Here is a 19,955-nt window from a genome sequence, read left to right on the forward strand (position 1 = left end):
TGCCGCCATTCTTTAGAGCATGCTCGATTTTCTCCATGTTAAACTTCCTTATGTCAGCTATCTTGCACTTATTTATTAACTTTGATAGCTCTGCCAGTTTTATTATGTTTGTTTGGTTAGACGCTTTCATGCTCTGGTGTTTCTTAATCACATTTTTCGTCTCCTGAGGTAGCTTGCCGGTATCCTGTCAATCCATCATAACGCCTACTTCTACTGCACACTCCGTAATGATAGCTGTTAGGTTATCGTTCATCTTTCAACATTAAAATATCGCTGCCGCGGTGGCTCTGTGGTTACGGCGCTCGGCTGCTGGCCCAAAAGACGCGTGTTCGATCCCGGTCACGGCGGCCGAATTTCGATGGAGGCGAAATTCCAGAGGCCCGTTTACTGTGCGATGTCAGTGCACGTCGAACAAACCCCAGGTGGTCGAAATTTCTGGAGCCCTTCACTGCGGCCGAATTTCGATGGAGGCGAAATTCCAGAGGCCCGTTTACTGTGCGATGTCAGTGCACGTCGAACAAACCCCAGGTGGTCGAAATTTCTGGAGCCCTTCACTGCGGCGTCCCTCATAGCCTGAGGCTCTTTGTGACGTTAAACCCCTTAGAAACCATAGAAACCATAGAAACCATCAGCATTAAGATCGTCATCCTCACTTAAAGCCAAATGTCCATTCTATAGCGAAATCCTGAATTCCTCTGCTTTCCCTCTTACAGCTAACTCGTTAATGGGCTTCCACTTCACTAATTTCTTCCGTTCCCATTCTCAGGTCTAAGCTAATTCGGCACCTTACCATTCTGTGGTCGCTGCAACGAACCTTTCCAAGGACCTCCACATCCTGCACTATACCAGGGTGAGCGCACAGTATGAAGTTTATTTCATTTTTAGTTTCTACGTCCACTTCCTGTTCTTTTGTTTCCGGATGAAGGTATCCATGATCTGTAAATTATTTCTCTCTGCAAACTCCGCTAATAACTCACTCCTGCTATTCCTGGAACCTATGCCATAGTCACCTACCGCCTTGTCTTCAGCCTGCTTCTTGCCTACCTTCGCATTGAATTCGCCCATCAGTGCAGTGTACTGTGATTTTACTTTGGTCTTTGCTGATTCCACGTCTTCACAGAAGCTTTCATTGATCTGGTCATCATGGCTGGATGTAGGCGATTTGGCCTGCACCACCTTCAGCTTGTACCTCTTATTAAGCCTAATTATGACAGCTTCTGCTTTCTCATTAATTCTGCAGAATTCCTCTCTGTTGCCACCTTTATCCTGATTGATGAGGAATTCCACGATCTAGTTCTCGCCTATCTGCTAATGCACGTTTGCATAGTATGTGCCTGCGCTTTACCACTGTATAAGCATCATCTGTCCTCCTAACCTCGCTGAGCCCTATGACATCCCATTTAATACCCGCTAATTCCTTCCAACAGCACTGCTAAGCTAGCCTCACAGGATAAGGTTGTGGTGTTAAACGCTGCCAGGTTCAGTTTCCATTGGCGGCCTGTCCAGAGCCAGAGATTCCTATCACCCTCTGCTGCGTCACACTTCTGACCGCCATCTTGGTCACTTGCTCTGCAGCCGCTGGGGACTGAGGGCTGAGGGTTAATTGGTTTGTTCATAGAAGGTTGCGGCCAAGTGCTACACCAGGGCGGCCAAATCCTCCTCTGGTGAGGGAGTGCGTTCTCGGTTCTGGTCACCGAAATCAGGCCGCACCCCTGGCCTGGTTGTGCAATTCCATCGACACGTGGATTTTTTTTTTTAATTTATTTAAACCTGGTGGAGAATTGCGCAGCAGTGGGATTCGAACCCTGGTCCTCTTGCACGTGAAGCGGATGCTCTACCTCTACGCCCTCATCAGAATGGGCCATGACAGAGTGGACTCTCTTTAAGCAAAACCTCAAGTAATCGGTGTTCCACTTATCAGGAGCTCCGTTGAGAGAGAGAGTGGTGTTAGCATAGTGCGATTCGCAGGCGCTCTACACTGTGAGCACGAACTTTATTGCACAAAAATAAGCAGTGAATAAATTTTTTTTCGAATACTGTTGGCATTGCAAAGAAAAGAAGGTCAATAGTTCAATCACTCATTCTGCCTGTAATATACAGTGGGAGCGGCCATTTATTCACCGGTGAAGAACGATTTTATACTTGTTTGCTTTAGCTCACGTAACCATTTTCTTTGGATGGTGCCGGCAGTACTTGAGAGGCTGTGCAGGAACAGGTCTGAACTTTCCCCTCGTTCAAAGAAGTTCTTCAGCAACTGGACGGCTGATTCTGCCTGCGAAAGTGTTACAGCATGGTCAGAGTCGACCTCGTTTTTGGGTTCATTTTCCTGCTCATTTTCATTTTCCTCATGGTGAACATTGTGGGAATCCTGGCCTTCCGCCGTTGCCTTTGCGCGGCTGGGCCGGCTTCCCGCGTTGTTTCTCCTCTTTCCCTTGCTCCCGCCTCAGGCGGTGGAGAGGTGGCTAGGTGACTAATCACTGTCATTTGGCCACAGCTCCGCCCCGGCTCCCAAACGGCCTTTGCCATTGGTGCCTTTTGGCGGGATTTCGGGACCCGCTTTGGCGGCCGTGCACGGCGCGACCGTCCGAGCGGGGCCCAGAGAGAGATCCCTCCGAGACAGCGTAAGGTGCGTACGCTACTGTTTGTCCCTGCCGGCCTTTGCCGTTCGGACCAGTGCATATACTCGAGCTCGCCCGCACGTGTCCTCTGACCTGCAGCGGCTCGAGCCTGTCCAGCGGGGTCCAGCGACCTCCGACAGGCGTACCTTGCGTTTATTCCCCACTCTCTCTCGCAACCGGCCCAACTGTCGACACGAGAGGTAGATCACAGCACTGCCGCGGGGACATTCTCCTGCAGCGGCGTGCTAGCGGCGCGCATTGCTCGAGTCACTTCGTGCGCGCAGCGGAGGCTTGCTCCTCGCGCGCCCCCGGGACGGGGTGACTATTGAGTGTGTGTGTATCAGCTGGAGGATGATGTGAATAAACGTCTCCTTTGTGAACTTGGAGGCCTATTTCTTTGAGGCGAATCGCTCTCCTCCCAGCGGAGGTTGAGTGCACCACATCGGTGTCCCAGTGGTGTGTGGTGACGGCTGATCGGGGCCCTTGGCTCGCGCGAAGCTCGAACCCGTGGTGGTTGGTGGCCTGTGTCCACTCAGGAACCCACAACATCCGCAACAATGCTTTGCGCAGTATTTTCTGGGCATGTTGCCACATCACTGTCAATCTTAACATAGTCACCAAATTGCATTCCCAGCAAATCTTCCCCGGCTGCATTGTGGACATCAGGCTCATCCTGTGCGCATGGTTTTTCAGCAGTTGCGGCGAACCCTGCATGACTCTACTCTAGCAATTTCCAAACCTTGTTGCACTGACCTGCCTCCAGGCACCATCGAGCAGGTGTGCTGCACATCCACCTTGCACTCTTTCCCTTGGTCCACGCACAGCAGCATTTTGCAGAAGCACGCCTTGAAAGCTTGAATCACGCACGCCTATGGTCTGTGGGCTACGGCAGTGCCGTAGTGTGCACTGGAAGAAATTCAAGCATTACGAATTTCAGACCTGAAACTGTCCATGTACAGGGTAGTTGTCGACGAGGAGCAAAACTTTTGTATTCTCTCGCGAGAAGTGTGCATCCTCGCGATGAATCCATTCACTGAATGTGGCTTGCGTCATCCACTCCCTGCCATTGACTTGATAAGAAACGGGCAAGGTCCTGACATTTTTGAAACACCGAAGATGCTTCAATTCTCCTGTCACTAGCGGCTTCAATTTGTTACTGCCCGTCATGTTGGCACCGACGAGACCGCTCCTTACTACGCTTCACCTCGGTGCACTGCTTTCTTTTGAATGAGACAGATTTTGAGGTAAGCATTTTGAAAAACAGGGCCGTTTCATCTGCACTGAAGAAGCCCTCTGAATCGTGCTCCGGCAGAATTTCTGGCAGCTGTTTTGCTCGCCAGTCTCCACATGACATCAAGTCGGCAGCAACAGCTTCCCCTGAAACGGCAGATGAGTCCATTCCGTTCCTTGAATGTGGTCAGCCACCCTTCGATGCCAAGCTGAAAGCGAATTCCTCTGCTTTCGCACGGATGATTGGCCCGCTGATGGGGATGTTTTCACTCTGGGATCTTTGTAGCAGAAGCACCAGGCACTTATCCGAATCTTCAATGGTTAGCCAGTCGCAGTCTTTTCCTCTCCGGACCAAAATGAGGCGTTTGGAAGGCCTCCTGCAGCTTCTTCTTGACCTGAAGTATTCTCGTCAGGTTGCTCTTGAGGATGGCGTACTTCGTTGCAAGCGCTGTTTTCGTGAAGCGACCACTCTCGAAGTAGTTGATGATTTTAATGTTCCTTTCTAACTCAAGTGCATTGTGCAGTCGCTTCTGGGCTGCCATCGGAAATGCTTATCAACTTTGCACATGTCACATACAGCACTTGACTTATGTCACATACAGCACTTGACTCAACAAAGTATTAAGCTTAAGACTATGGTGTCTTCAACTGGTTGCTTTAGAGCGCTCTGCTCTGACACGAGTCTTCCTATTGGGCTGGTCAATACCAGGTGCTCTTTTTATATTCGGCTGGTTCTTTCGGAGCACTCTCATATGCTCCAAGAAAGAAGTCAGAGCGACCGGGCACTCTGGGTCTCTTGAGTACTTACCAATCTTGTGTCACCGGCACGCTGGTGGTACATGACGGCGCAGGCGCCTGTCGCTTTGTTTCGGGCGGCAATGTGGCTATGTGACAGTGTTTTGATGTCCTGCTGAAATTCCGCACTTGCTTAAATCCAATGAAATGGATCAGTATGTCGAGCCTCAGAATTTGTTCACGGTGCATGGCAGCAACGACCAAAGCAGTAACGTCAATGAGCGCACCAGTGGTGTTAGAAATTACAGAAAAGGCTTAGCTCGGAGTGCCTTGTACGTTGTTATGCGCTGGTATTTTGGACGATACATCTTTGCGGCTATGTTTATGCTGTGCAAATGTGACGTTGGAGGTTATTAGTGCACTCAGTGCAAAAGTGCACGGCAAAAGTGGAACGTGTTCATGGATGTCAGCTAGCGAACTTTTTTGGTGATGACCACACGATCAAGCTCAGATGTCATGTTGCGGCACCGACCAGGCCCCTCACTGTGAGTGAGTGCACTAAGGATAGACTATGGATGTGCTTTGATGCAAAGGTACGATGAGTAAATAAAACGTTGCTATCAGTCAGTCCCAGCCAAAAGGCTCTCAGGGTCTGCTTCATTCACGTGACCACTCTGAAAGTGCCTGGCTTACTTGGCCAGGCATATTCAGAGTTTGCTACCGATCTGCATGCCCTCAGTCAGAGGATCTAGGCGATCAGTCTTAGACAGCAAGCGCTGTGATGCGGGTGCGGCATCTGAGAAAAGTCAGACAACTAGAAACGACTGGTGACGGAAATTAGAGGACAGTGATGCATACCACGATGGCGCTGCGCTTTACCAACTAGTTGTGGTCTCTGGCCTGTTTTGAGTTCCGTTTATGCGGTGATCGGAAAATTTGAGTTCTGATTAGCGAGTTTTTTTTTACATTGCCTGAATATAAAACCAATCAATTGCGTGACTTTTCCGTTTAAACGGCTGTTCCGTTTAACCGATTTCTGTTTATCGAGCGCAGCCATATGGCTGCAAAGGAAAGCTATACAGGTTTCTCAGAGACTTTGTAGTTAAAGAAAAATTCATCCTGGTCCGGGGTTCGAACCCGGGACCCCCGCTTCACCGGAGCATCGCTCTACCAACTCAGCTAACCGGGATGGCAAGCTTATGGTAAGACGAGAGCGAATTGATCAATAACTCGAAGTGTTATTGGTCACATCGAGTTATTGATCAATTCGCTCTCGCTCCACCATAAGCTTGCCATCCCGGTTAGCTGAGTTGGTAGAGTGACTGCTCCAGTGAAGCGGGGGTCCCGGTTTCGAACCCCGGACCAGGACGAATTTTTCTTTAACTGCGAAGTTTCTGAGAAAGCTGTATAGCTTTCCTTTGTAGCCGTATGGCTGCGCTCGGGTGGATGCCAATGAGTAATTACTCCCTTATTGCACAACTTTTTAAGGGCCCATTCCATGCAGAGGGAAGCAATGCCTCTTTTCACAACTTTGGAGTGCTCAGATTTGTGCGGCAAAAGTTCCTTTTCTGCACGAGGTTGGTCAGACCAGCATCCATGTCGTACGCAGAGCTCTAGTGTAAGGTCCAGGAACTGCAAAGCATTCTTGTGGGGTAACTCGTGAGTACAACCAAGTCCTTGTCCGTATTGCTTAAAAACACCTAAAACTTCATCAGTCGTATCCTGGTTGGAAGAGTCACCCGCTAAAAACACTAAAAAGCCGTCAACGTACCTAAAAACATTTAAAACCTTTCCCTTGCTAAAAACATCGTCTAAGGAATGGTCAATACTAGATAATCGCAGAGAACTGTGGCAACGCAGGACCCAATACAAATGCCATTCCACTGTAAAAACAGCTGGTCATTAAAAACGATAAAAGTGACCTTAAGATAATATTCCAAAAGATTTAAGAAATTCCCCACAGAAAGTCCCACGGCGTTCTGGAACATGAGCTCGCCATTTTCCTCAGTGCATGGTTTCACTGCAAACAAAAGTTCACGCTGTGGCACTGAATAGAATAAATCTTATACATCTACTGAAAAAGCGCACCCAACAGTAACATGTACCAACCAGGCCCAACCGAGGTTTTATTGTACTAATTTAATGCCCACTTGGTTCACGACTTCATTGCATTAGGCTCTTTTGTGTTCCAAAATATCATACTGTATACTTATTTGGGGAACCACTGGATCTGCTAACTTTAATAGGTTGCTTGTTCTCCCAAGGAACAAGCCCTTAGAACCATTCAAGGCTATTATGGGAGACCGCAGGATTTGCCTATAGAGCCCGTATAGAAAAAATGTGCCATTTTACCAGCACAGTGTATTTATTATCTCCGTTTACTGCAGTATATTCACTGTAACAGATTGTATGTCAGTCTACCTGACTGGAAGAGCAAGGCTCCGGGCTGGTTGGTAATGCACTTGAAAGGAAGAAACGACCCACACCCGAGCGCTGACTCACAACTGGACAGAGGCCTGGATAGAAAGCATGAGGGGGTGGGTGGCAGTCAGTGTGATCCCAGATACCACAACAGGGAACAAAAGAGACGGTGTAAAGGGCCGCGAAACCGTCCCGTGTGTCGCTGTCCCTGTGTGTAGCAGTGATAAAACAAAAACTGTAATTTGACACGGTCAGTTGCTGGGCGAGTTGGTTCCGATATTCCATGGGACAAGAAGATAGAGCAGGGCTGTGTTGGGTCCCTGTCTGTGTCTATCTTCTTGTCCCGTTCGTTGGGCTGTAGTCATGGAATATGGGAGAAACTGTGAACTGCCAACCAATCTCTCTCACAAGTGTAATATGCAAATCATTAAAACACATTCAAAGTAACTTTTTTCCCCCACTCAGCATAGTTCTAGAAAGGGATTTTCTTTTGATACGCAGTTGATAGAATTTCAGTTCACAGTGGTGATCAGGTTGACTGTGTTTTCTTTTTCTTTCAAAGAGATTGATTCGGTTGCACACAATTTACTGCTACTGAAGTTGTTTACTCTCAAAGTTCCTTCTGCGTGTCCTGCTGACATGGCCTGAAGCACATCTTGTTGGGGGAAAGCAACGCATCATTATCTTATGGGGTGCCTCCAAGAATCAGTTTTGGGCCGTCTTCTTTTTTTGGTATTTATAAATGATAAAGCTGACCAGGTTTCTAGTTGTGTCAGACTGTATGCTGACGACTGTGGCATCTACAGTGAACGACTCCTGTCAGTTGCAGTGTGACCTCAACTCTCTCTTAGCATGGTGCAATGCATGGAAGGTGACACAGAACTTTTCAAAATGAAATTTTCTTCAATTTGCAAACAAAAGGCAACCTATAGCTACCCAACATTTTCTAGGTAACAGAAACATCTCAGTTGTTAAAAATTACTAGTACTCGGCTGTAATCTTCACTGGCAGTCTTTCCTGGAATGACCACGTTAACCAAATTGCTGCTAAAGCTAGCCATGTATTAAATTTTGTAAAGCTCAATTTCAGGCAGGCACCCTCTAAATTGAAAGAAGTGCTTTTTTTGACATATCCCAGCTTAGAACATGGCCTCGCAAATTGGGATCCTGAAGCAAGAAACACGGATCAGCGAACTTGAACGGATGTGGCAGGAATGGTATCTGCGAACTGCGATTCTACCCACAGCTTCTCCCAGATCTGGGGTGGCTTCTGTTGCAACGGCTGCAGCTGTTCCACAACATCTTAATGGGTGGACCACGCTTGGTAGTGCATTAAAGATCCCAGCTATGTATCCTCCTGTTTAGGCCACACTAAGGAAGTTGAAGGCGTGTGTCGTATAAATACGAGGGTCAGCTCAAAATTAATGTCTCCAGCTCTTTTATGAATTGAAAGAAATGTTTATTTTAAGCAGTTTAAAAAAATCACTTAAAAGGCAGACCATTCTTCTACTGTTCTACGTAATCGCCGTTGCAGTCTATGCTATTTTGCAGACGTTGGGGCAGTTTTTGTGTGCCATGTCATACCAGCTCGCTGTTGTTGAGGGAACGTTTGGCCGCATCTTTCACTTAGTCATCATCGGTGAAGTGCCTTCCAGCGAGATGTTCTTTTAGCTTTGAAAGCAAGTGGTGCCAAGTCCGGACTGTGGGGTGGCTGATGGCATCCCTTCCACACTGTTGCAGGCAGCGTGGGGGCGAGCATGGCGGATACTCGCGCCCTGGCTGCCTTCTGCAATTTTGAATCGCCCGTCTCAGTTTCTTAAAGGGTCTCACAATATCTGTCCGCGTTTACCGTGGTGCCATGAGGTCAATCCCCTTTTCGATCCCACAACACAGTTGCCATGGCTGTGTTCGCTTGAATTTTTGAGGCTTGGGCGAAGAGGACGTGATTCTTGTCTGGTCCCAGGTGTGGAGTGGAAGGCCCAGGTTTTGTCACCCCTTAACAATGGTCTCCTTTTCATCTCCATAACCCCGGAGAAGTTCGCGGGAGGAGACAAGGCGTTGCCGTTGATGGTCGGCTGTGAGCATTCGCGAAACCCATCTTGCGCACACCTTCCGATATTTCAACTTTGCTGTCGAAATCCTATGAATAGTGCTTCTGGAAACGCCAGGAACCAAAATGCAGAGTGTGATCCTCCAATCTTGCCGCATCGTTTCTTCAACCTTTGCGACTGTCGCATCAGAAATTTCTTCGTCGTGAATTTCAGCTGCGAACTGCCTGCACCCCTTGCAGTTAACATCCATGCACGACTCTCTCCGTACACTTCCGTCAACTGGCGATGAATTTCAATTGGTTGAACCATTCAAAAATCGTATAACTGCACGAACTTTGTACCTGGCAGTAGGGACAAACGAGAGCTCAAATGGCTGCCTTGCCAAGACTGAATCATGGCTTGTTTGGAAGATGGGGAACAATGAACGCAGCAGTATGGCGAGCAACCACGCAAATAGCTTCCCTGTTGCCGCAGCCCTTTGGAGACTTTATTTGTGGGATTACCCTCGTGTGTTTAAAGACTCATGACTGGAACAAATTGCCGGAGGAGGTTGTGTCAGCCCCGCCATCTTCTTTTGGAAATACTTTGGCGTGTTTTTTTTGTTAAAGTAATATTTCTGCCACTGCTATGTGTTTTGTCTTGTGAAATTTCTAAGCGCAGTTTTTATTTGCGAGCAACGTAGTATGTTCCCGTTTGTAGTTGACTGTTTTCGGATATGTCTGTACTATGTTTGAGTTTTAATACGCAGTGTGCTGGCTGTATGGCAATCTCGTTTTACAATGTCTTCCTGTGTTGTTTACTGTTCGTTAGTACTCATTCGTTTTCTGATTAGGGTGTTTTGCTTTCTGATTAGGATGCGTTGCATTCGATTTTTTGTTTGTATTGTTATTTTTACTTGTTGTGTTCTTTTTCTGTATAGTGTGTCATCTCTGAAAATGTATTTTTCCGTTTGTATCCTCCCCACAATAATGCCCTCGACGAGCGCTGTAGGGATCAGAATAAATGAATAAATAAATAAATTATCTGCAGCAACCCTTCCTGCCTTTGATAATTAACATCACCGTGCTGCAAGATACTGGGGCATAGTGTAGCTAACTTTAATTTTAAGTGATAACAGTGGCCTCTCACCTGTGTGGCATGGTCTATGAAAAAGTTTTCACACCGTAACCCAATTAACACCGGAAATTTATTCCTGTGTGAATATCCTAGGTAAGTCCAGCCAGGTAGACGCAATATTTTTAGATTTGAGTAAAGCATTTGACCTCATTTCACGCTCTAAACTGAATGAAAAGCTTTGATTAATTAATTAATCTTGCTTGTTTCATTATTAACTCTGTTCTTGAGTACCTCACTAACCGCTAACAGTTTGTTAGTATCGAAGCTCACCATTCCCATGAATTGCCAGTGACCTCAGGGCAGTGTTTTATGGCATGTATTGTTTTTGATGTATATTAATGAGACTGTAAGCATAGTTACCAATCAAATAACCCTGAATAGTAATCTTCAAAAATGTTCTTTCTTGGGGCATTCGTTAGGATGTAGAAAACTACCAAGAAAATTAATAATCTCTCGTTTCCTTACACTTACACTCTCGTTTCCTTACACCACAAAATAAAAAAATTAATTAAACATCCCCTATGCCCCTTGGTTTCTGCGGCTGTTGGCTTCTTTCATATTTATAACGAGCCCCTCATTCCCCTTCCCTTGTTTGCTTAATTGCTTAGCGAGGGCCTCGGTTCTGGCAGCCTTGACACCATAGGAAGCATAAGAGGGTTCTCACGCAGCTTCCACCCTCTCCGTTCGATGACGTTCTACGTCACACCTGCGGTAACTCAGGACGTTCTACGTCTGCCGCTCTTGAACGTGGGTGGCGCTGATGAACACTCTCAAGGTTAGGTTACTTGTAAAACATAAATACCCCGAAAGCAGAAGATTTGACAGCCGTCGCCGTAGCTCAGCGGTAGAGCACCGGACGCGTAATTCGGAGGTCGTGGGTTCGGATCCCACCGGCGGCAGTGGTTGTTTTTTCTTCTGCTTTTCTAATCAATTAGCTTTAAGCGATAACATGTTCAGTAATATCTAAATTGATCAACACCACAAAATAAAAAAATTAATTAAACATCCCCTGTGCCCCTTGGCTTCTGTGGCTGTTGGCTTCTTTCACTCTGGTTACTGAACATTTAACAGAGGTGAGGAAATTCAAATATCTGGACTCACGCTGACAAATAGCCTAACCTGGAACACTCACTTTACTAACTTATGTGGCTCAGATTTTCGTAAACTTTGCCTTCTATGCCACACAGAAGCTCCCACTGAAACTAAACTTTTAGCCTACACCTCACTAATTAGACCAAGACTGGAATACGCATGCATAGTATGGGACCTTATGCTAAAACTAACACTGATGCACTTGAAAGAATCCAGGGTGTAGCTGTAAAATTTATTTTCTCGAAGTGCTGCATCACTGGTTCCCGACAGCGCTTATGATACAACAGCATGGTATCCAGACACTAGAAATGAGAAGAGAAACACATTGACCAAAATTTCTTTTTGTTCTCCCTGCTCCCGAGCTTTATGTAGCGCCATTAGCCCAACACGACATAGTCACGCTCAACTCCCTATAATGTGAGAACTCGTCATCATCATCAGCGGTTTTAAATATTCTTTTTCCCACACGCCATTTTAGAATGGACTCGGTCGGTACTAACCACTACTGATTCCATTGAGGTTTTGAATTGTTGACATGTTTGTTTTCTTGTGAAATGAGCCAAGTTGTGCCTTGTTCCTTTGCTTCGCTCACACTGTCTGTACTCATGGCTCAGTGTCATGTGTGTCCTTGGTTTCTCATCATTTTGGGCATTTCTTCATTGCCAGAGAGAGAGCCTCTGCCCTGTTGTGTGCTCTCGGAGACGGCACTGCTGTGCAATCGATCTTTTACCTGTGCCCCTTGGGCCACGCCAAGGCCTGCAGCACTGTGTGCTGGTACTGATGCCGGTCACAAGGGAAATGGTTCAAGTAAAAAAGTTGGTTCATCTTTGGACGGGCACATACTTGCGCAAAGAAGAAGACGGGACACAACAGAGGATGTCGTGTGCGTTCCTTTGTTGAGTCCCGTCTTCTTCTTTGCGCAAGTACGTGCCCGTTGCTGATCAAGTGAGCGTCATCCCTTATTTCCGGTGGTCTGCTACAGCAGGTCAAGTCCATGGAGGGTGATGTCAAGGCATTAAAATGGCTGCTGTCCGACAGGTTGCGCATACTGCCGGAGCATCGTCCTCGAAGTCAGTTGGTTGCTACCTCAGTCCGGGCCTCTGCTTCCCATGCTGCACTTCTTGTGGCAGTGTCTGGCTTCAGTGGCCTTCTTCCATTTTTGTGGCTGCACTGGGGGGGTCTCACCATGGATGGCGTGTGAGTGCACCATCGTATTGTTTCAGGGAAGGGGCCCGAGCTTTTATTGACGCCTCTCAGTTCTGTCCTACGCCCCCCAGCACCAACCATAAGCACTTGGTGGTGGAATAGAGCAGCCGTTTAGGCAAAGAACTTTGGCAAAAAAACAGAGAACAACACCACCTGCACTGACTTGCAACTGAAGTTTAATGGAAAAAAAAAACAAAGTATTGCAACGACAAAGAAGTTCCTATTCAGGCGAAGACGATGACAGACTTCTGACCGTTGTGTTGAGTGGCATTGCCATCGCTTTGTGTGTGTGCTCTCGGTGCTCGACCTCTGTGTCTACGGACTGCCGTCGCCCAGTACCCATCTTACATTTGGTGAAGGTGCTGGTGGTCATACAGAAACCACCCGAGATGGCACACGTCAAAACCGCGTGGGTTGACTCGTGTGGCAAGAACAAGGTAATCAAATACGAGCAGAGTGCAGCCAAATAGCAGAATCTCAAAAAGGGCCGGTTAGCATTTTTTCTGAGGCTTGAACGACCTGGTCTTCATGGTGGAGAAGAACAGTAGTTCTCGAAAAGTAGGCTGTGCATTTACAAACGTGCAGCCAACGAGGGAATTGCAGTGCTCGAAAAGCCTCGCATTCACACAGCGTGGCTGATATACCACAGGCCGTTGGTACACGACCGCATTCCTGCAAATGATGGAAGGGGATGTGCGCCTAGTTGTGCGCTTCTCCTGACCTTGTGGCTTCCAGCCCGCAATTTTCTGTTTACTACTTGTGGGGAGATTGCAGCCTTCTTTGGAGCCGATAACACCTTCCTGACATTGTACCTCTTGGCCGGGGGACAGCCTGTGAGTGCAGGGGACGACAGCCGGCCTACGGTGTTTTTCGTCAAAGTGTGTGCTGTTTTTGGCCGCAATGGTGTTTGGTGGAAGCAGAGTCTCTCTTCCTTTGTCTCAACACCCTGGTGAAATTGCAGCTGGGAATTCGCTCTGAGGTGGAGACAGCTGTTCTCACTTTCGTCTCTGCACAGCACATTTGGTCCATCTCACACCTTTTCTTGGTGTTGAATGGTAATTGAGGTTGCAGAAAAATTGCCTCCAAACGATCCTCCATAGCCTGCCGGTGGGAAAACTTGACCTGCTGTTCACAACGTATTTTAGCCCTGTACGTACGTTACAACACCATTGTTTCAAAACAGCTGTTAAACAGAAGCAGATGCACTGAAATGAAAGAAAGAAATGAAGAAGAAAGAAAGTGTATTTGTTTAGCATAAAACATGAAGTACAAACACACAACTTCAGGGACCCAACAAAATTTGTTTAAGGGTCCCAACCACTATAAGCTAATACATGTGATGTAGACAACTGCAACAAGTAACGCAACTATATGGCAACAAGCATGTTACAGCAGTGGGCACTCGGTACTAGTGAAAACATCAAGTAAGCATGTTATCTTGAGACATAAAACACAAACCAAAGGACTAAAGAATGTAGACTAGGATGGATACATTTTTTTTTGCGACTCACCACATTTCTGCAGTGAGGAAACAGGAAAGAAAATGAGCAGTGTTCCTGCTGGGGGGGGGCAGCAGCATACCTTCTGAGGTGGGAGTTGCCACGAGGCATTTATTTGGTTGCCAGACATCTTCAGATATTGCTGCCATTGTTTTCCAGCTCAGTGCAGGAGCTCATAAAGGCTTTCTCACGAATTCGCGGCTCTCGGGTGGATTTTATTTTCTTACATTTTTGAAAAGTTCTTTATTTAGATGCTCACAATGTGCTACCTCTGCGGAAGTTTTCACTTTTAAATGTTCCTGCTGCACTCGTGGAAAGAAAGCAGTGCGTAGTTTAGGACGGCATCAGGGGTTCAGTCTTGGGCCCTTGTCTTTCTCTGACGTGTTTACTAGTGGAAGGAAGAAGATGATCATGTGCCAACGACGACAAAGCTCTTGACGCTCATAGCTGTGCAGGAGTCTTCCCACGTCCATGTAAACCAGTGGCAACATTTCAAGTATCATCCTCTGAAGTATCATACTGCAGCTCCACGTTCTCTGGGCGGAAAAGATGGAGCATGACATCTCTCCTAATGTAATCTGGTCCAGTTTACAGAAAGAAACAATTCCTCCAGGCCGACCATTTCCTTGGGAGCACCGATGTATTCAATACTTTGGAGTCTTTTTCCGCTTACCTGTCGTGGATTGCGTGTGTAAATCGTGTCTTGGCTTCCTCCGATGCCTACTGATTGAGACGTGCCCCACGTACCTATTCAATGCTTGCGCCGTTTGGGACCTGTATGCAAGGCGTCCGAAACGGCTTTCTGCTGGGGTGACCATTACTTGAAGATATTTGAGTCTGTCTTTCTTTTATAATGAAACCAGCATTGGAAATATATAAGTGAGCCCAGCTACATTTCCGCCCGCACTGTCACTCTAACAAAACTTCGTGCTGGCCTAGTTGGTAGGACAGAGCTGAAACTTGGCTGAGCGCAAAAGACGAACACAAAGAAAGGAAACGACACATGCGGAGCACTCGTGTGTGTCGTTTGATCACTCGTGGATCATGCGTTAGCTGTTGCGTTCCGCTTAGTTGCCGTCTCCTCTGGGGTCCACGCGTGGGGCACCTGTTGTGGAATCACTTGAAGGCACCGTGCAGCCTCAGGATTTGCGCGCTTGGCAGTCACCTGTGTCGTGACGCTTTGAACAGCCGGCCGTAGCTGGGGCCAAGAGTGGCCCTTTGCGCAGGGCACCACCTTTGGGGAGAAGGTGCAGTGGCTGGGTTTTTTTTGTTTTTTTTTTGCGTCCTCCTCAGTGAGGAGATGCAAAGCTTTGTTTTTCATACTCTCATTATATTTGTGTGCTGTAAACGTGGCACTTTCACAGATAAATAAGTAATTTCGGCCTTAATTTCGGCCTTAATTGATAAATTCCCATTCATTCACACGTTCTGTCAGGATTTCAAAACTGCTCGTTGATTTAAAAGTGTTATTAAACTTTACCATCTTTCAACTGTTAGTATTTAAAGCGGTTTTCTTATTCCCTGTTTGCTCGATTCGTTATGTTTAAGGCCTTGTCCACTGTGTAGTGTTTCATGCAATGCGTGCCTCATGCTTCAGTGGATGAATTCATTTCCTTTTTTTTGTGTTGATGCTTCTTTTTAAACATCGCCCCACAGTGTTGCTGCTGTAAACTTATATCTGTGCTAGTTTTTTTTTTTTTTTTTTGCTTGGGGCCTGAGGCCTCGTCAGGTAGAATTTATCTGCCTTTAGCTCCGGGCTCCAGGATTTTTGGCAATCCGAAATAAAACTCAATTCAGTTAGGGAGATTAGGAGTCTCCCTTTACAAACCAACGTGCCATCACCAACTCATGTAGTGAATATTTTTCCTGGACTTTGCTGCCAGCAGGGGCCTGCACCAGAATGAGCGGATGCACGCTGCTGCTGCTGCAAATGAAACCTGGGGCTTTGTGGCAGTCGTTCAGTGCCGCTGTAGTCAGTCTTTTCTGCACTCTCCACCTTTCAACTTTATTTTCTCGCAAGAGGCCAATAGCCGGTGTTTTAATTTCTAATGTCACCACATGTCTGACTGCTGCTTTTGCTTTCCAGGTACCTGAGGAGACGGTTCGTCGACTTCAAATCTGCCGTTGCCAACGGAGGCAAGTGAGGCGTTTGCAATTTTTCACACATTCAGGTTTATCCGTCAAATTTCTGTTCTTACTTTATTACGGTAATTTGAACATATCAAGAGAAGCATACCTCCAGGAACCATTTCGTCACTCTTCGAGAACAAACCACGAGAAAGCACTTCATCAACCCGTAAGCCATATTATTGCTCATAAATATTCTTTGTTTCCATCGGCTATATCTAGCTGGAACAAACTACCCTCGGCTGCTGTGAACTGCAACTCAGTTGAATCATTCATAGAGCATGTCAATAGCATTGATTGATCAGTAATGCCACTGTGATAAAACTATGATGCTGACTTTCATTTTTTGTAACTGTACTTGTTTCCGTGCTGAACCCGCTATTTTCGTTTCTCTGAATTGGCATCATTACCACCGCGATGCCGCTATGATGATGAATTCTCATTTCGTATTACGTGCGTACCCAACTTGTTCCCCTGTATTGTCTCCTTTGTATCCACTCCTGCATGGGCAGTGTTTGTGAATAAATGAAGCAAATAAATGAAAGGCGGGAAGACAGATGACACGAGTGCTGCTGGCAAGGTGGACTGCATTCATGACTGAGCAGACAAGGGGGGGCAGACACACACTGAACACGTGTGGGGGGGGGGCAGTCACAGCCTCTCTGACCACAGAAATTTATAATGCATGAATGGAAGCGCACAAATATTTGCACAAATTGAGGTTCATAATTTGTGGGCAGCATTCCTGTCCAAAAGCTTGCCAGATGAGAATACGCCAGTGTGGTAGAAGGCATGTATATGTGTGTATGCAGAGTGCATTAGTGTGTGAGACGCTTTGCGGCACTCAGTTTTGTCATCCGCAGTGCCATCTCTCAACTACCGATCACAAAACACATTATAATCTTGGTATCTATTTTTTCAATCAAGAGGAAGAAATGGGCCTGGGCAGGGCATGTAATGCAAAGGCAAGATAACCGCTGGTCCTTATAAGGGTAACAGAGTGGATTCCAAGAGAAGGCAAGCATAGCGGGGGGCGGCAGAAAGTCGGGTGGGCGGATGAGATTAAGAATTTCGCGGGGATATACAGGGTGGCCGCAACTGGCAAAGAAGGACAGGGTTAGTTGGAGAGACATGGGAGGGGCCCTGCAGTGGGCGTAGTCAGGCTGGTGATTTTTTTCTTCCTTGTAGTGCTCTAAAAGCCTGTCATGAATTGGATATTTTGGAGTGAGAAGCCTGTTTGACTCTCTTCTTGGCCTTGCTCGCACGTGAATGTCAGATGTAATCCTTCTGCTGTCGGCCACTAAAACAGCTGACTTGGGGACGACGCTTAACAAGAGCACGCATGCCCTCCTTCTCCGGTTGTGGCTACACGGAATACCTTTTTTTTTTTTTCGTGTTTGTATTCTGCTGGCTGTAGGGCCAGGTAAAGGTCATGTGACCAATCACAGTGGCAGCGGGTGGGCCACCTGGGGGAGCTAGTGCAGAGGTGCCCTTTCAGGTGCCATTTTTTGTTTTATTGAAATCAGTTATTTTTTCACCTAAGTAGTACATTCAGACCTCAAGAAAGGAAGTTTGTTAGTTTTTGAGTGTGAAAGACGAGCGGGTAAGTTTTTACAATGATATGGAGAATTCCGTACAAAGTGTCAGATTCATTAGAAATAGTACCATCGAGATGTTCTCGTGTCTCGGGTAAGCACCCCAGGGGTCGTGGAATCGCTTTGTGTTTCGAAAGTGCACATTACGCCCGAAATTGAGCAAAAGCAATCAATGTTTTCACTTGTAACGAAATCCGTCTGCACAAAAATGGTGGACCTAGTGCACTGTTGAGTGAAATATTATTTACTGCGTTCACTACATGGCGCAAAAAAACAACTTGAAGGGTGCTCAATTCGACTGGAACAATGAAATCACTGCTAGGGGCACCAGTCTCTGAAAAAGCTGTGAGTTTGCCGTTTACGCAGTTGTGTACAAAGCGCCTGAAAGGGTTAAAACACTGCTTTGCTTGAGGGGTGGTATCCACCACCTGGATTGGGGCGTTACGCAAGGCTTATGTCGGTCCTCCCCCGCATGCCGAGCGAGAGGGGTGCTGCTGCTCTCCCCAGTCGGCCCAGGGAGGGGCGCACAGGGGCCGGGAAGCTGTCTTCGCCGGCCGTGGGGTGTGTGTGAATAGGCACATTGATATTCGGCTCACATTTGAGAGAGTGATATTTGAATGCTTTCAAGTGTTTGGCAGTGATCGATAAGGTTGACCATGGCAGTGTGTGGGCAAATTATCCGATGATGGAGTTTAAAAGTGCCAGGAAAACAATACCCTCTGGGCTTTCTGCTCTGGCGTTTATCAAAGCGTAGTCTAATCACATTCGGCCGTTGCCAGGCTTCACCTCGTGCGAAATTCCGGCTTTCCCACATACCACGCATGGTGTTGAGCAAAATGGCCGACCACCCTCCTCGAGCAATCGCTGTGAGGAAATGTGCAGTTTTCTTTGTGACCCTTCCGTAATGTGTCTCGTACTTGATGCCTACACCCATGGGATTCGTGCTGTGGTCTTGTAACTCTCCTATCGCAAGTTCTGCCATCTCGTTTTGGTCAGCTGTGTAATGTGGGAAAGCCCACTTGCGCAAATTGGCATGAGGCTCCCACAGGGGCGAGTCCAAGAGGGCAAGCGGTTGCTTAAAGATCCTGCCTATTGCATGATGCACCTCTTAGGGCGCCTAACAATAGGAGAGCCTCCTGTCGCGAGGCCCCCAAAAAAAAAAAGGCCTGGCCCCCTGTACCTTCGGTTTCTGTTGGCCCAACTTCTTTTTTTCTTTTCAGAAGCAGTTGCGATGCCAGTCTGTATTCTCTCACTTAAGTTATCCCAGCACGCCTGAACTATGCACTCCTCACAGGCTTTTCGCTGTTTGTGCCATTAAACCTCTTTGTAAGGCTTCACCACATTTTCGCATTGTCTTTTTCCGGGTTTACGGGCCATTTTTAAAATGACCTTTGGATAATCTTGGCATTTCTTCCGGTCTCTGGAAATCCGAATAGTAAGTTTTTACTACATATCGTGTTATTTTTACTTGCCGATAATGTGTAATTTCATGAATTTCATTTTGCGTGACCACATTACAGGTGCCATACTCTTATGCTGTCTAATTATACATTTGTGTGCACATCACGTTTTCTTATATTCTTATATGGCGCTGAGTCAGTCTAGTTTTTGTTGCGGTTGCAAAGACTACACACTATTCTAATAAAAAAAAAGTCAATATCATTTGTGTGTTTATCTTTTTCTGGAATATTTTTTTCTTAGTAAACAGATATTAGATTCGATATTCAGTTATCTTTTCTGCATATTCGTATTAAATCAATATTTGCATACCCCTAGTAATCGCTAATAGAGTAGTGAGGACAACCTCAGACTTGTATCAACCGAATGATGAGGCAGGTAAAGGCAATAGACAATATTTTCGAGTAGCCATTTTCGTGGTCAAGAATACCTATGTTGTCACACTCCTCCTCTGAGCTTAGCAGTCAGTTTGGGATGTTAAACCCCCCACCTAGTGCTTTGGTCTCATCTGGGTGCAGTTTACTCCAGGTTGTAGTACAGCGTCAGAAACTGTTACACTGTCGGATGGTGACTGTTTCCCAAAAAGGTTTTCCAGCTTATCCTGGCTTAATCTGGGTGTTGAAAGGTACTTGAAGCCCACGGTCGATGTCAGGTAGGACAACTCTTAGTCGAGCAGTTATGCAAGAAAACCACCATTTAGGAACCCTTTAGGAACCATTTAGGAAGCCTTTCAGAATTTGCAGATTTGAACTATCAGGCGTTCTCGCTTGTTCGCAATGTCATCACATGCATCATTTCTGTCACAAAA

The 19,955-nt window shown here is 46.7% G+C and overlaps 1 protein-coding gene across 1 annotated transcript in view; it reads left to right on the forward strand.

The window, feature by feature from the left end:
• Miga (mitoguardin) overlaps nt 1-19,955 on the forward strand; it is a 197,121-nt gene that overhangs the window by 17,555 nt on the left and 159,611 nt on the right. The window contains exon 4 of the mRNA XM_089565035.1: nt 16,054-16,103. Within this exon, the coding sequence (XP_089421161.1) occupies nt 16,054-16,103 (50 nt within the window). The remainder of the gene's footprint in view (nt 1-16,053; nt 16,104-19,955) is intronic.

This window comes from Amblyomma mixtum, chromosome 10 (genome assembly GCF_055824585.1).
Source record: "Amblyomma mixtum isolate Tamu chromosome 10, ASM5582458v1, whole genome shotgun sequence".
NCBI classification, from domain to species: Eukaryota; Metazoa; Arthropoda; class Arachnida; order Ixodida; family Ixodidae; genus Amblyomma; species Amblyomma mixtum.